The sequence below is a fragment of the Frieseomelitta varia genome, unplaced genomic scaffold (genome assembly GCF_011392965.1).
Source record: "Frieseomelitta varia isolate USP_RPSP 00005682 unplaced genomic scaffold, Fvar_1.2 scaffold_167, whole genome shotgun sequence".
Lineage (NCBI taxonomy): Eukaryota > Metazoa > Arthropoda > Insecta > Hymenoptera > Apidae > Frieseomelitta > Frieseomelitta varia.
In genome coordinates, this window is record NW_025109383.1 from 133,661 (window position 1) to 152,407 (window position 18,747).

Here is an 18,747-nt window from a genome sequence, read left to right on the forward strand (position 1 = left end):
TACACGTTTTCATCAATTTCAATATTTTTCTGTTTGTACATAGTGAAAAGATGAAAACAAAAGACGGAAAAAAAGAATGAAAAATTGTAAAATTAAATTGAAACGTCATTTGCAATCTAGCGACAGATAAAATTGAATCTTTTACCTAAATATACTCGACTGTTAGATATCATTAAGATTATTTTTCACATGAACAGGAAATGAATTTATGAATGTATAAGTATAGGTTTTCGGACAAATCGATTCACAAAAGTTTTGAACGAGATGCAAAAACGTTGCACTCTGGACGAAAGGAAATATAAATGTATATTCTTACGTTTGTTACTACACGTTTCCTATAATTAAAAACCACAGAATGTGCTACATGATCGTAGAGTTATTTAACTATTTAACTGTTACAAAGATCAAACACGACTGAATTCATTAATTTTCTGATTCATATTGTGTCCCACGCGTTCCATGAAATATTTCGAACGCACCCACTTTCGTCGTAGGCGGCAACGAAATTACCAGAATGCAGATATCCGAAATTAATTACCGGAATTATCGATTGATTGTCCGAAAATAGACTATTAGCTATAACGCAACACAGAGATTCGAAACGCTCACCGGATCGTCGGAATTCGTCGTCGTCGAATAGCAAGCGCAGTCCTCGCAAACTTTGTGTTGACACTCGCAGCAGATTCTCGAGGCTTCTTCCGGCGCGAACGACTTCCGACACACTCTGCAATCGTCCCCGGTTTTCGACTTCCTGAAACGTCCGAGTGAAGAGATCGTGGTTGAAGTTTCGCGCTCGTGGAGACGCTTTCAGACGAATCGCTTCGACACCAAACGAACTACTATCGTTTAGAAACGAAGAGCTGTCCAGTTTCCGCGAGCTTCTCGACTTTCTCTGCTAAGGTATCGCTGGTTATTCTCGATCGTTCAAATTCTCAGTTTTATGAGTCTCAGCCAGGTATCGAAATGAAAAAATGTCGATTAAATTGCAACGTGAAATATATTTATATTTCAAGATTCAAATTCATTATATTCAGATGATTTCATTTAATTTCATAATTTTATTATATTATTTATAATTATAATTATTTCGACATTATATTTTATTTTAAACATTATATTTGATAAATTTTTAAATTTATCCTTATTAAAATATCATACAATAGAAATGAATGAACTTTAATATTTATTTTACTAATAATTTATCCATCATTAAAAGTTAATGGATTCTTTTCGTTTAAAAAGAAAAAACAAATTCTGTTCAAATTTGTATATTTCGTATGAAAAAAATATTTGTCTTCCATGGAATTTTTGTAGAGAGAAGTTATACTTTTAAATAGTGAATGGAACAGATATTCTAGAACGTTTAATTAAAAATGCATTTTTACAATCGAGTTTTATTCATTTTTCGAAATTTTTCGAAATGTACATTTTTTGAAAAAGTTTCACGATCCATGTTTTAAATAGAACCTATTAAAAGTTCCTTAACTTTTTCGATCCCTGGTTTCAGTCAAACTTTGTGTTTTTAAACGAGGAAATATGCTCTACATAGGATATTCTAAATTTTAGTGTTGGAATTTTTCCAGTATGTTCTATAAATAAAGTATCATACAAAGTTTCATGAAAAAATTGTAACAAGAACGTAAAGCTATACATATATACGTATTATGTAATGCAAAATTGATATCGAAGCTCTGTTGAATTTATTATGGACTGAATTTTTTTATATTTTTTCACGTACAGTTGATTTTTTTTTTTAATATTTCTATATTGTACATTTTTTTATTCAAAGATAATGAACGGAAATTTAAATTTGTGAATTGTAAAATTTTAATGTATTACGCATCAGAAATTTAAAAATAATAACTAACCTAAGAGATCAAGAGATTGGGTCTTCTCGATTAATTCATCATTAAAATTGATCGTATTGATAGTCACACTATTTATATCTTTGCTGTAACTTTTTAATGAAGCATTCATAGATTTTTCACTATATCATATTTTAGTCTTAGAGTTTGATATTTAGTTCAAATTTTGAGTAGCAAAATTCAAGACATCCTATATATTATGAGTAAAAAATTATATAAAATTTATTTTATCTAGAATATTCGGTTGATATTTTGAATTGTTCAATTTCTTGTGTTCAGGTCGTCTAAATTTTAGAATGTACTACTGAAAATACTTACGTCTTCGTTGATTCTGTCGTCGTCTCTTCCTTGGGCTGAGTTTCCTCGGCCGGTGTGACTTTACCTGGACCAAATTTTGTCACTGTAAAAAGAAATAACGCATAATTTACATACGTAATTAATTTTTCAGTAAATATAATTTTAATTTGTACAAAATTGTACAGCATTTAAATAGGAACAGCTAAAAATGTCTCTGTTATTCGTCGTTCTACAAAAAACTGTGAATAATCGTAATTATTAATATCCTTTGAATAATTCGTAATTATTAATGATCCTAGTGCAATTTGTCCTTAGCAGCTTTTATTCTGAACACAAAAGTATCAGGACATTCGTTTCTTCTTTTACATTTTCAATATACTCTTATTTTCTAAAAGATAAGTTAATCATAAAATTAGAAATATTTTGTCATATTACATTGATAGAAGTAACGTAATTCAAACAATGTTACTAATTTTACGCGTATGAAATAAATAAAATAACAAAAATAAATATATAAATCAATAAATAAAGTGGTAAATAAAAAAATTAAGCAACAAATAGATGATAATGTGTAAATATTAATGAATAATTCAATTTAATCTATTGAAACTACGTACGTGTTGTACATAATATGGTAGAATTAAAGTAAATAATATATTAAAAACAAAATTACAAATTTTAATGTATTACGCATCAGAATATATGTACGAATATATTGAAAATTAAAATTAACTACAAACATATGGCATAATAAAAAAGGAATTGTTTGTGAGTTTTTCAAATTTCCATATTCATACAAATCGTTTCAAATCCACAAAGTTAAAATTCGTAGAAAAGAGTACGAACGAAGTGAAAGCGTGCTGCAAATTATTAACTGTTTAAAACTTCGAGGTGGATCCTATTCACTGAACTGAATGAAACAAAGCGCCGCGCTGTATTCGCGTATTATAACAGATACAATATTTACACCGATTAATAACCCTTTGTTTCGCAACGTCTATTGGATCGTACGCTGCAATAAGGTCAGAAAACAAAACGCCAGCCAGCCAGACAGCGTGAACTGCAAGTTATACGGGAACTTGCTTTGTGAGATTTTTTGCTGAAAATGCAAGAACGCTACACCGACAAAGAGACTTGCAAATTTTCTGAACAGGGAAAAACTAAACTTGCAGATGTAGAAGTAAAGAACCGTTCGTTGCGAGACGTTGCGACTGGATTTTAGCTTCGAATTTTAACAATTACAATTCAAACTCGTTGATCTAACATCTCGGCGTACCACAAACTTACGTCAAATTTTCAACGTTTAATTTAAACTGTTGAACAGTGAATCTGAGCTAATTTTTTTAAAGAAATTCCACCTTCGCAATCCTCAACTCATTTTTCACAGAAATGTTATTTTACGTAACATTACAATATCGTGAAAGTGAAGTTTCCCTTGAGAATGCAACAAACTCGGACGTCTTTCGAATAATTGGAAAATTGTAACAATTTATTTTTTAATTATCATAATTGCAAGCAATTTATAAATTCAACCATTGATCCGCGAATGGTTTCACATTCGCGTACCTAAGAAAGAAATAGAATGCATTCATTAAAACGTAGCGTGCAACAACATGGAAAACTCCTAAGCAGTGAGATATGAAATTACACCCCATTTTACCACCATTCACTTCAAATTACAAACCTCATCAGCAAGAGAGAAATCTCAAAGGTACACGGTAATATTAATTTACCGAATGTATCTTTTCCCTTGCATTGACGAAAGGTGAAAAGGTCTCTCGTTCCATTTTGTATAAAAAAAAGAAGAACAAAAGAAAAGAAAAGAAAGAAAGAGACAGAGACGTATCCCCTAACGCCTTTATCTACAGCTTATTTAACGAGTCTCGGTTAGCTAAGCTCCCGAGCCAATAGAAGATTAAACTCATTATTACCGTGGTCCGGGGCCACTCGAGGGCGCGAAACAGCGTAGCTGGAAAAGCGGCGGAATCGAAGCTAGCGTTCGTGTAGTGTAAATCTTTCAACTGACGGAGAGTTAGGCCCGTAATTACCGCCGCTGGGCACGGTCGTTCCTCGTTCCTTGTTAAAAAGTTGACCGAAAGGGTTTAGGGAGGAGGGGAGAGCTAACCACCATGAAAAATGGCCATAAATCTCGCAAATGCGAACAAAACACGAAAATATACTTCAATTTTCAGAAAAATTTGTATAACAGAGGGTCAATTTTCAGGTTACAAGAATGATTAAAAAAAAAAAATTGGTCAATCCAAATGCATATATGAATGATGATTTACAATGAAAGAGCTTCGTACAGTTTGTGAATAGAAATGGATAAATCGAGATTGAATTCGAAATACTAATGAAAAATGTAGTATCCAGTTGCTGTGTTTTCATTTTTTTTAAATATGATTAAAACAGGGAAGTGGTTCAATTTTGTGAGAAATTAATATCCCAGAGGATTTTCGTTTCAGGCCGCTGACTAAAAATTTCAAGCGAGAATTATTAAAAACAAATTGGCCGGTCGAAATGTGAATGATAAATCATGTTGGGAGAGTTTACGAATGTAAATGGGTATATCAAAATTAGATTGCTTTTAATAAATTACAAGTCTCTAGTGGCAAAGGCAAAGGGCGCGTTAAATTTCGGTTCGCAAAGGTTGACAAGATTTCAAAATATATATCATTTTTTTTTTAATGATAACTCATGTTATTTTAACTGAAATTCGACCTTTGAATTTTTTTCTCTTTTTTTTTTTTTTTTTTTTTTTGTTCTTTCATCACGGGGATATTATCATATTTAATAAAAATTAAAAAGTAGCTTCTAATGAAGATTCTACGAAAACTGTTTATATTATTTGAATGTGACTGAAGCATAAAAATATATACTTATTACAATTTATTAAGGAGTTTGAATTTGCTGATCAAAAGTTTCAAGCAAGAGTGATTGAAAATAAAATAGTTGTTCTAAATGTGAGTGACTTCAATCATATTTAAAGAGTTTGTGGATACAAATGGATAAATCAGGACTAAATTAAAAATTTGTAAATGTTATAATAATCAACAAAACTAAGAGATTAACTAACCGTATGAAAATGAATTATTCAAGGACTGTTTCATTATCTGAATTCTCATCAATGTCAATTTGTCACTTTGTCACTTTGTCTTAATCTCCCTCGTTACGATGAAGAGATCTTGGTTCGGAACGACGTAATATACTAACTAAGATCATCGAATTTGTCTTGCGAATTTCAAATTCAGCGAACGAAACTGGATCACTTTTTGCTAATACGACACAATGCAAAATAACATAACGTAGTATTACACAGTACAACTATAAATACATATATATTTTTGTCGTTGTACTCTAATTAAGTGACATTTAAAAACTAATTTCAAAATAGATACAATGAAGACTCTGATACGAATCGCTATTTATCATCAACTGTTCGTGAATTAATTACTGAAAACACGTAACAGCTTTTGATAAAATTAAAACTCAAAATTTTTAAATATGGCGTGGATAACAAGGTTTTAACACAACAAGAATTAATCAACAAGTAATTAATCAATATTATTTATCATCATTTAAATTTATTTATTCTCTTTTTTACCAGCGTCTAATTCGCTTCTTAATTAGTTCTAACACGATAACTTAATTGTCCTAATAACTTAATTGTTCTAATCGCGAAAATTAGAATACGAAACAAAACTACATAACAGGTTTGTGTGTTGAACATTCCTGAGTGAATGCGTGCAAAGAACAACATCGTCAGGATTAGATAGCGTGCATTTAATGCATCGTTTTTAGAAAATTACGTTTTGTTGGAAGTACATGATATGTAACTTTTACATGCATGTAGCGGCGGGGTTTTAATATCGCGAATGGCGATGCTTGTTCCGAAGACAATTGTGCTGGAAGTAGTTAGTATATACATATGTAGGTTTAGTGTCGAGTGAAGTTCTTGTTAGTGGATTAGTAAAGACTTCATTGGTATTATGTTTGAGTAAACCTGAATTTATAGTTGCTACTGAGAACATTCCGTTGCTGAATTATTTTCCTACTGCGGCAACGAGTGGGCATTTTTAAAAAGTTGTAAAGTCGTAAAAGCAATAAAAAAAAGTTTCGCGGATTTTTATGCATTTATGGGAAATTTTAAGGTGAAAAAATGAATGGAATATTTCGAATCAAGCTAAGATATTTAGCGTTACATTTAGCAAAAGAAATTTTTATTTAGACGTCAATTTCTTAGTCATGTTTATAAAAATGCATAAAAATCATTAAAAATTTCAATTTTGTACTGTGCTAAGGTAAATCTTATAAATATGAAACTAATAAAACTGAATAAGTCTAAATATAAAACTGATGAAACTATATAGAAATTTCTTAGCATTCTTAATATCTTTTTTTAAAATTAAAAGCATATCTTTTTTTAAAATTAAAATCATTCTCTTTCGAAGATCGAATTAACGAGCTTAGAAAATATTATTAAAATTTCAAACTAGTTTATTTTATATACTTTACAGTATTTCTTAATTTATCAAATAATTTACTACATTTCATCGCGAATTGTTATCATTATTTTCTATTTCGTTAAATTAATTCCTTTTATTATTAGTTCATTTCAATTTCTTCAAAATATTATTAAGTTTATTGCAATTTTGCTTTGAATTAAATATCGATAAATTCAACAATTGAAAAGAATTACGTTAATACTAAAATATAAAATATATTAATATTTCTAAATATGCTATAATAATATCCCCCTTTACGTACACTATCAATCCCAAGCCAGTATAATTCTGAATGTGATTAAATAGCTATTAATTATAGATAGCACGTGGCCAGTCTATTGAATCTGATGTTATGTCAATCATATTCCAATATCAGATGAGTATTTTCCCCAACACATAGTACCCATCAAACTTGATAATACCTACTCATCAACGATCACCGAATTAAATTATACCATATTGTAATTCTTACATTATATATCAAATGTTCTTCATAAGTGTGATTATAAAACGAATTTTATATCTATATATGTATAATGATAGAGTATTTTTGTTTGTTTCAACGTGATGCTTTGTAATCAAATGATTGTTTAATGACAAGTTTGAATTGAGGATTTCTTGACGCGATAATTTACTAATTAATAAAGTGTTGTTTCTTTGAAATTGACACACTAAATTTTACCAATTAACGTTAAAGAAAATAATTTTCTAATTAATAAAGTGTTATTTCTTTGAAATTGACGCACTAAATTTTATCAATTAACGTTAAAGAAAATAATTTACTAATTAATAAAGTGTTATTTCTTTGAAATTGATGTACTAAATATATATATATATCAATTAACGTTAAAGAAAATAATTTACTAATTAATAAATTATTAGTTATTTCTTTGAAATTGACGCACTAAATTTTATCAATTGACGTTAAAGAAAAATAAATTTACTGTAAATTATCATTATCCAGAAATTTTAATTATATTATTTAATTAGTATTAAATCCAGAAATTGTTAAACTACATTATTGCGGAATTAATTAGAATCATCGTGTAATTTTCTTACATAAAGTTAAATTTTTTGTTTCTTGTTATTTTAAGCAATATTTCAATGCATCGGTATTTCTAAAAAATTTATAAACGAAAAAATATAATATCGTGATGATATAACAAAATATTATAATTTGCGTTGTGTTTTGAAATTTTTCAAATTCTAAAATCTATAATTTTTCCAAGTCTGATGTCATTAAATAAATTAGTATGTAGAATGATAAAGAAATTACTTTGATCAAATATACAATGTTTTGAAGGAATTACATGCAATTAATGTTTTATTGCACAAGATGACATTTAATACATATTGCACTAATCTTAAAGGAAAATACACAGAATTCGGACAGTACGTAAAAATATTCGATAGATAAAACAAACTTCTATTTAGATTTTTTACTTTTTCAACAACTTTTATATTGCGTTTATACGAGTATTGCATAGAAAAACTACAAAGGATAAGTTGCAAATTACAAATCCCCGTTTCAAACAAAATCTTTACGTTTATTTATATCGAATGAAACAATCGATCAGCTCGTAATTTGCAGAAATCACTTGTAGAGCATTATTCATTTTATTATCAAACATATTGCTGTTTCAAAGGAAACGTTATCAACTGATATTTATTTTTCGTAACAAAATATTTCACATTAATGCATGAAATAACAAATAATTCACGCAGTCAGCAATAATTTTAAAAAGTAACGATTATCTATGTAGCTCGAAACTGTAAAAAAGGAAAGAAAATGAAATTCTTCGTTGCATTTTTTAACTCTCGGATCTCCGAATGAAGCGAAAATCACCGATCAAACAGAATCCTTCCTCCTCTCGAGTTCAAACAAAGTTCTCGCCGTGGAGTGTTAACTAGCACAGCAAATTCTTCGTTTATATCTACCTCTCGAGGAGTTACAGTTCGTCGGAATGCGAGCAACGAATCCATAAGCTCGGATCGATCGTCGAACCGATCCCGGTGAAATTTATTCAAACGCGTGGTAGTCGGCGACGAACGGTTGCTCAAACAAGCCAGGATTACGAGAGGATAGGCGAAAGACCCGGTGGAAAGTAGAGTGAAAATCCTTGGTGAGAAGAGCGAACCGTCTTGAGATTCGCAGGAGCGGTTGTTATCGTCGTTCGAATATTCGCAACCTGGTGGAACAAAGGGAACAATCGGCGGTCTTCGCCGCGAGAATAAATGTCTAATTAACCTAAAAGTGATCCAATCGGCTCCTAGTCTCCCTTCGTTTCCTTCTTCTTTTTTTTTTTTTTTTTTTTTTTTTTTTGTTTCACGCGGGGCGAGAATTTATCGCCAGGCTTAACTGCCTCGACTCCATTTCACGATCCACCGCTTCCCTTACTTTTATGCGAGACGTCGTCCCGTCGTTCGAAAAAACGTTCCACCTCCGTGGGCGTCTCTCCTCCGTGTAATTGCCACGTTAAAGTGTCGGGATCGCGCGGTTTCGATTTGCGTCACTGATCGAGATTATGCCGATCGGCCAATGAGAAAATAAAGAAGGGAAAGTTTGAAAAGATTGCTGTTAAAGATAGACGAAGGAGAGTCATTAGTGTCACCATATTGGCTGAATGATATATGTTATGCAGATATATGTTATTACCGTCACGTTTGCTGAAATTAATCTCGTGCCTTCTTATTTCCCTTAATTTCACTCTATTTCGAGAATTTTATTTGACTCGATTTTTTTCAATTCCTTTATGATTACTTGGCACATCATATGTTGTAAATTTATGATTGTCGATGTTCGATAATCAAAAATATTCCTTCAATGTTTACATTCTATTTTTGATGGAAATTAAATTAGTTAAAAAATCCAAAATTGAATAATCTAATCTAGAATTTCCCACGGTATATAATGACGCGATGTGAGTATTTACATTTTATAAATAATATTTTATATTTTAGAGGAGAGGGTGGTATTATTATGATATTTACGATTGAAATAATTGAGAACAACGCGTTGCAATACCAGATCAAGCCTAGTTTGTCATTGCAGATCTCTGATAAAAATAGTGAGAGTTCATTTACTTGTCGAAAATTGAAATACTATCCTCATGGCAAATATGTGATACTGGATTCTAGACGTTCTTAATATTTTTTAATAGCTATAAAATTCAGCTATAAAATTCAGTATTATCAAAAAAAAAAAAAACAAATGAACATGATAAAAATAAAGAAATTGATAAAATAGTATACATATGTATTTTTTTTTTTTAATTCTGTTTAAAATTTAAACTCGAATAAATATATTATTGCAGACGTTAGTCTAACGTTTTTATATAACGACATTTAAGAATTATAAAAACGTACATTGATACAAAAGATTTTTATCATTTCCTTCTAATTACTAAGGAAATTTGTGGTATATATTATTTAATTGTATTAAATATGACTATAGTATACTATAATATATTCATTAATATATATAATATAATATATAATATATATAATAATATTTATATATCATTAATACATATATAATATATAATATAATAATATATATATTAATTATCATATATAATAATATATATTACGTGTTATTTGTTAAATATAAATTTATTTTAAACACAAAAGATGAAATATAATCGAAACGCTAACATTTTAGAAAATTCAAAGACTGGTTAGTTCATCACTTTGGCCTGATTTATACATCATACACAATTAGATCAGATACCTGCATTCACTGAGTTACTGTATTGTCGCAATCTATATTTTTTATTGTACATTCTATTCGATACACAATTTTTAATTAAAACTTCCTGACGAGGCAACGGGGAGGGTTGAAAACGACAATAAAAAAGAAATGCTATCGCTCTGGTAAGAAACGAATGAAAGAAACGATTCCCTTGTGACCACGCGGCTTAATTACGACAGGCGAAGGAAAAAGGAGGATAATCTAATGCTAAAGAGGTCGACTTTTGCCGGATCACCTCAGGGGTTGTATAACACTCGACTATTCTAGCGTTTCGAGGATGGCTTTTAATAGTTCTCGCCTATTTTGGTTACCTCGATGATCCTTTGTTCAACAATGTTCTTCAAGGGAGACGGTGTTCGACGAAAAATGAAACTTGTTGAAAGAGAAATATTAATTAAATGTAAAAAAGATCAATGACACAGGAGGAAATGTTAATTTTTTAATTAATTTAGAACATGACTATAGTAATTGCTAGACTATTGAAATTTATAATACATTATTTTATTTTGTAGTTTGTTCAGTAGTCTAACCAAAAATTATTACAGTGTCTAATAACATATTATTATTTTATAATGATATTAAATGAAATTTAAAAAATCCAAAATTGAGTGATTTAATAAAGGGTTGTTTATAATTTTATTATATCATAATAAAATTAAATTAAATTAAAAATTCCAAAATTAAATGAGTTACTCTCAAACGATAATTTTCAATTTCCAAATATTTCCAAATTTCCAATAACAAAAACAACTGCAATTAAGATTTAAATAAACATAAAGAAAAGTTAAAAAAGAGAAAAGATCAAACGTTAGTTCATTAATTTTTTAAAAATGTCCTCTGTTTCTTTTAATATATAATTATAAGTATAATAATACTTTTCTTTAAATTACTTACAAATACTGCTCCTTCAGAAAAACATAATTAACTTAATACGAATACGCTGTTAAAAGTATAATTATCTGGAAATTTAATTATCGGCATTTCGTTGTTAAATTAATTATAATTCAATAAATTGCATTTATATTTGTTTATACTACGCATATATAATGAAAAGATATGATCTTTCAAGATTAAACGATGAAAATTATTAAATGATTTTATTCGTGTGTGTTTCAATAATGCTCGAAACATTCGTGTGAGTGAAATTTATGGCATTTAAATGTTTCACAATAACGAACACTGCAACATGATTAATGATAAATGATATTTCGGCCTTCCTTTCATTTCGACTTGATATATTTTAATATAGTCAGCGTGATAATTGAATAATACAAAATTATCCTGTGTAGGATCTACATTCTTAGGATAATATTCGCTAATGATCTGTTATATGATGTTATTCATTAAGTAATTAAACTTATTATATATATATATATATATATATATATATATAACATTTAATGAATATAAATAACTATACGTTATTATTTAACGTATGAAATATATCTCACATTATAAATAAATAAATATGTTAATAGAATTTTCTGTTGTTTGAAAGTTTTAAATGTTAGGCTGTTGCATGTAAAATAGAAAAATTTTTTAATATAAATTTCAATATTTATAGATATATAGAAAGTAATTAAATTAATTAAATTTCGACTTGTCAAGTTCGATATATTTTGATATTTAATTTTGATATTGAAATAGTGTTACAATTGCGAACATTTCTATATTTTTACAAAGATAATTAACATAAGTTAAGATAATTAACAGTAAAGATAAGTAACGTAAAATAAATAAAAAATATTTTTGTGACAATTAAAGCACCATAATAAAAGTTTGTTTCCAAGTTCGTTTTCCAAAATTTCATTTAAAGTTTTCCAAACTTTCAATTAAATTTCATTTAAAGTTTTCCAAAATTTGAATTAAAGTTTTCCAAACATTCTCGAGAACAAATCATTTTCTTATTACAATAAAGAGTATAATACGACGAAACACTTCATGACACTTTCTATAACATCTTTCTCAGGATTCGTTTCGACACATTTTTCTCTTTCAAAGAATATAATACAAACGTCGTATAGATTTCTTTAAACAGCACTATGCATTATTTGCAGCTTGCAAACCAATTTTCGTCGTCGTTAATTTGCGAAATTCTCGACAAATTTCACAAATTTTAAGCCAAATTTCTCTTTAATTAACGCGAAAATCGCTTAAGAACTTGATTATTTGAAAATCATAAAGGCCGCGATATTTCCCCATATATTTCACACTGCACGATATTTCCATATTCCATCTGCTAACGCAGCTTTTCATAATGCCGCGGATTATATTTCGATCCGTTCTACGGAATCCGTTCCTACGATTACCTCGGGGCTTAAAACAATATTCAATCTATAAAAGTAGTACGAGCTTGGAGCAATAAAATTCATCAAACCTTGTGAGACAAGAGAAATTCCCAACGATCAGGGAAATTCATCGAGACGGTTTTATTGTCTCAAGATTATTAAAAAGTACTCGTAACTTTGAGTGTTCAGTACGTACTAGAATATTGTGCATGTTAGAAATTGTTGAAGAATAGATACTTTAGCACGTACGAGAGCAATCTATAGTGATACGCATATCCTTGGGTACGTGATGTATGGCAGGAAACACCAAAAGAAAAAGTTAAAATAAAAACGCGAAAACAAAGTTACAGAGTTTTGATTTGAAATGTCATTGGATTAATTTGATTCGTTTGACAATTTGGCTAAATTAAAAAAATTAGGAAAGAACGAGTTTTTTGAGAAATAGGTGAGGATTTATTCATAAATGAAGAGCCTAAGGTACCGCTGTACTAGAATACTATTTGTATATGTTAGAAATTGTTAAAGGTAGATTCCGAAAAACTCTCGAGCTTTCAGATTCGACGATTCTGGAGTAAGTGAGCCAAATACGATCTTACTGGAAGATCTTTCTCATCTTCGTGGTCCGATCTTTCTTCTATTACAATATTCTCCGCGGAGATAAAATGAGTCACTTGCAATCATTTTCCTAAACACGTTGGAATTTCGCAAGTTTATTGGGAACTCGGTTCAGTCGTAAACCATGGAAAACTGAATAGCGACGAGCTATCTGCTTTCGAACATTGTCGCTAACATATACAGTGAATCTGATTAATATCTAGATATTTAAATATTCGAATATTGAAAAATTATATAATTTGCTGTATGACTTTTTTTAAAGGCCAACTTACCAAATTTTGAGTATCAAACAGAAACGAATGTGTTTTATTAAAAGATAAATTCTATTTAAAAAGATTTTAGATTGCGTTCAATATATCTAACAATATAAAATCCATTATGAATCTAATTTTATAAATTAATCGATAATTGGAACTATTAATTAATTATTTACATATTTTATTATAATAGATATGTAAGGTAGATATATAAAATATATAATTTTAAATATTTCGAATATTTATAGAAGACTGATCTCTTCTGCATTTAATAATAAAATTTTTTCACCTATTTTTATAACTGAACTGACATTATCTGCAGTCACAACATGAAGAATATTAACGGGAGATATTTTTTATTTTGTAAATATTAAATAACGCGACTGTTTCAAAACTGTTTTAAATATTAGAGTATCTTGAAAACATGTATATCAAAATTTCCCGATTTAAAACAATATGTAATGTATTTATGTAACAAATGCAATGTAAAATTGCATCATCACTTGTAAAAAGTGAACAGAAAGTCCGACGAGAGGACAGCGAAACAAAGAATCGCGGCACAAGTTTTCTTACTTGCGAGAGAAAAATTAATGAAAAGACAACAGCGAAAGAATAAACAATCGCTTCTTTCACAAGTTGTAATAAAAGTAATGAAAGAAATATATTATCATTTACGAACAGTGGTATTTAAAGGAATATTTTCATTAGATCCAAGAAGAGGAAATATTATAAAATAATTCATTGTTCGCATTTCATCCAACAACATACATATGTTTGTCATCTTTCTAAAAAAAATGATGAGAAAATTCCAATATAATTTTCTTTAGTAATTTTTTTTTTTATTTTATTAAACTAAATTCTTCGTAAAACTTTCAATATTTAGCCAATTTAAACTTTCTTTGAAAATAATAGTAATCACATTATGACTCGTTATATTCAACATATGTTATACACATACATATACACATCCAAATTATTGTAATCTTTGACAGGTATTTTTCCTCGAAGATCAATGTGTTTTTTTTACATCAATATCATTTATTTTTTGTTTGGAATTTTGTATTACTATTATATACTTTGTATTACTATTACATGCTTTGTATACTATTATATGCTAAAGTTTTCTAAAAAATGTTTTGGAATTTAATATTGACCTACGAATCACTTCGATGCGTAATTTGTAATGATATAATCAACAAAATACCAATTATGTTATGTTTGGTTTAAATTGATATTATTTTCAGTCATTAAATTCTAGATAATTCTAAATGATTGTGAAATCGAACATATGCAACAATATTATAAATCTAATATTTAAAGTTGCATCGACTTACAAAAGCCACTAGCAACCACTGTTGTCTGTCAGTGATTTGTTTAACGTTAGAATCCAACTGAAGTCATAAATGAGTATAATAAACAGTACAGTACAAAAGCTTAACGTCCATTTCCGTAATGTTATATTTACACAATGCAGTACGTTTACATTCAGATGTAATTTCTTGTACGTACAAAATGCAGGTTCTTTTCTGAGAAATGTCATTTCATAAAAATTTATAAATGTTTGTAAAGTAATAGAATGAAAAGAACCGTGATGTGCGAGCGCAAGCTGAGAAGTTTTGCCTTCATTTAAATAAGAAACAAATGGGAGGCTATATCTTTATGAAACAGCAATAAAGATAAATCTTGATTCTTTATTTTTAAAGCCACATATAGTTATTTTTCCACGTTATAACATATAATATATTTCCGCCAGTGATGCACGAGTTTTTATAAACCGCTCATGAAAAAGCCAACGTCCTCTTCATTGCATAAAGTCTCGGATGATTTTGAATTTCTCATGAACGAGTTATAAGAACTAATGTTAATGGGAATATATCACAATAACGAAATAACAATTATGTTGAAAAATAAGTGTGAAACATTAAAAATAAGAAATAACTTTTTTTTATATTTTTGCTCCATCTTCTATCTAAATAAAGGCAAATCTTTTCAGCTCATTCTCGTTAATAAGAAAGTAGAATACCAAAATGGAAGAAGCTGTTTCTTTCTGACACTCTCTCTTAAAATTCGGTGAATTCTTAAAGATTTAATCAATAGGTGCAATTCAAATACATTTAATGGACGTGACAATCATCGTTTTCTCTCGATTGCCCGTATACTAACCCATGAAGGATCAAAATCCTACGCTCAAGTAAAATGTTATTTACCTGTCTTATTTCAATTCGGATCATTTTGCTTGGCACATGCAAAAGAACAACAGAAAGATTTTGGTAAAATTCAGTACGACAGATTATTTTTTCCCAAACGCGCAATTATTGCGTCGTTTCTGAAACGTATTCGGAAAATGGCTCGAAGAGGGTGAAATTTGCATTCGTTCGTGAAGAGGAGAGGCAAACAACATCGTGTGCCTCTTGATCTCTCCGCGAACGCATACCAAGGTATCTATCCTACCCATGTTCGGTTTATCCGACGTTCGACTTGCTCATAACCGTGTTCCATTAATTACCACGATAATTAACAATGCGATTGCGTTTCGAGATCAATTACAGCAATGGCCTCCTTGATATCAAACGGTGGGTAAGCAAGCTGAATCCAATCGTGGTAGATTACAATGAAATAGGCCCCGAATGGTTGGCTGTGAGCGAAATCTCTGCGTGCATGTTGAACATCGTGCATAGAGAGAGGGAAAAAGCGAGAAAAAGAAGGGCAACGAGGTTGCAAAACTCATGTTTGCGTATGTGTGTGTGTAATTATTTGCTCTTGATTCCTAAGTGTTGATTTAGGAAGAAGAGAAACATTCATTATGGCAAATTACTTATTAGAGCTTACTAATAGTGATGCATCAAATAATTTTCGTATAATATTTAACATTTTCATACCTGCATTTAATTATTTTCTTCGCTTCTAATTAATTTCAATTAAATATGATTATACAATACAATTTAATAACTGCATGTTGTTACATAATTTATCTTTCTGGTTTACAATTATTATATAATTTCAATTGAGTATTGCTTTGGAGGACATTGGAGTAATATATAGTTCTAATAATTAGATGTATTGATTTAGGGAGAAGAGAAACATTCATTATGGCAAATTACTTATTAGTGCTTACTAATAGTGATGCATCAAATAGTTTTCGTATAATATTTAACATTTTCATACTTGTATACCTGCATTTAATTATTTTCTTCACTTCTGATTAATTTTAATTAAATATGATTATACAATACAAGTTAGTAATTGCATGTTGTTACATAATTTATCTTTCTGGTTTACAATTATTATATAATTTCAATTGAGTATTGCTTTGAAGGACATTGGAGTAATATATAGTTCTAATAATTAGATGTATTGATTTAGGAAGAAGAGAAACATTCATTATGGCAAATTACTTATTAGAGCTTACTAATAGTGATGCATCAAATAATTTTCGTATAATATTTAACATTTTCATACCTGCATTTAATTATTTTCTTCGCTTCTAATTAATTTCAATTAAATATGATTATACAATACAATTTAATAACTGCATGTTGTTACATAATTTATCTTTCTGGTTTACAATTATTATATAATTTCAATTGAGTATTGCTTTGGAGGACATTGGAGTAATATATAGTTCTAATAATTAGATGTATTGATTTAGGAAGAAGAGAAACATTCATTATGGCAAATTACTTATTAGTGCTTACTAATAGTGATGCATCAAATAGTTTTCGTATAATATTTAACATTTTCATACTTGTATACCTGCATTTAATTATTTTCTTCACTTCTGATTAATTTTAATTAAATATGATTATACAGTACAATTTAGTAATTGCATGTTGTTACATAATTTATCTTTCTGGTTTACAATTATTATATAATTTCAATTGAGTATTGCTTTGAAGGACATTGGAGTAATATCTAGTTCTAATAATTAGATGTATTGATTTAGGAAGAAGAGAAACACTCATTATGACAAATTATTAGTAGCTAATGATTTTGTTTTTAACTCAATTATATTTACATTGCATTTCGTTCAATCCGTCTTCAATACATGTTTGCAATTAATTTTAATGAATAACTATCTGTAAAAAATGCTTATTATAATAAGCATGAAAGTATCTATATCTATAAATAGTAATACCATAATAAATCTACATCCATCTATACAAAATATATATTATAACAAAATTATATGCACATACATTATACTGATGAAAATTTTGAAATATATATAATTCAAAATTCCCAAAGACAAGAAAATGAATTTGTCATATATTTTTTTGCCCAGGTACGAATTCTAATTTGACAAATATTGAGTTTAAAAAAAAAAAAAGAAAGAGAAGAGGATTTTTGTAGCACGCGTTTTTTTTTAATATAAATAATAATAGGTAATATAGCACTGCATTCATAATCTTTATTAAATGCACATCTCTACATTTCAAATTATAAAATTTAACTTCTCAAATTCACTTTTGTAACCTAATGTTCTAACGCGATATAAAATTTCAGGCAAAAATGTATCAATTACAGATTGCTCGTGTCTAAAAAAATTTCTTGAAAACGTATTTTGTTTTCGAGAAATTTTTCAATTAATCGGATATTACTAAAATCCAAATATAATACCAAACGAAAGTTTCCGACTATTTGTCGTTTATTAATCTCGCAACAGAGATTGATATCGCCCGGGGAAGCTTCTCCAATATTATTACATGAAAATGAATTTTCAAATATTCCCCTCGTCCCTCATTGCTCATTTGTACGTTTTTGCTTGACTTAACAATTTTTTGAAACTTGCGCAATAAATAACGTCTTGACCTGGATGTCGCAGAATACGTATGGGATTATACTGAAGCCAGGAAAAGAGCGAGATTACTTTAAAGATTTCTCTTACAGAGAAGGTTATATTTTCGAAGTAACGTGAAAAGAGGGAAAATGGCAAAAAAAGAAAAAAAAAAGGAAAAAGAAAAGGCAAAAAAAGAAGGAAAAAGAAAATGTAATAAAAGAATTTTCAAACGTGAAAAACTGTTGAAAAAGTAGAAACGAACCGCACAAAATTTCAATTAATTATTTTATATACTTATTTAGCGTTTTTTTAAAAGCAATGATTTAGGCTATTGCACGATCAATAATTTTGAAAATAAATGAGATGTATGAAAAATAATTATTTAACGCTAC

General features: G+C 28.8%; 1 protein-coding gene across 4 annotated transcripts in view; it reads right to left on the minus strand.

The window, feature by feature from the left end:
• The window catches only part of LOC122538556 (regulating synaptic membrane exocytosis protein 1), a 289,590-nt gene that overhangs the window by 127,400 nt on the left and 143,443 nt on the right, over positions 1–18,747 (minus strand). For all 4 annotated transcript variants that reach the window (XR_006308875.1, XM_043672749.1, XM_043672748.1 and 1 more), the window contains exons 4-5: positions 2,184–2,265; positions 610–751 (exon numbers count right to left, since the gene is read on the minus strand). Coding sequence is in view for 3 of the 4 variants with exons in the window: in XM_043672749.1 (XP_043528684.1) it covers positions 610–751; positions 2,184–2,265 (224 nt within the window). In the remaining variant the exon portion in view is untranslated. The remainder of the gene's footprint in view (positions 1–609; positions 752–2,183; positions 2,266–18,747) is intronic.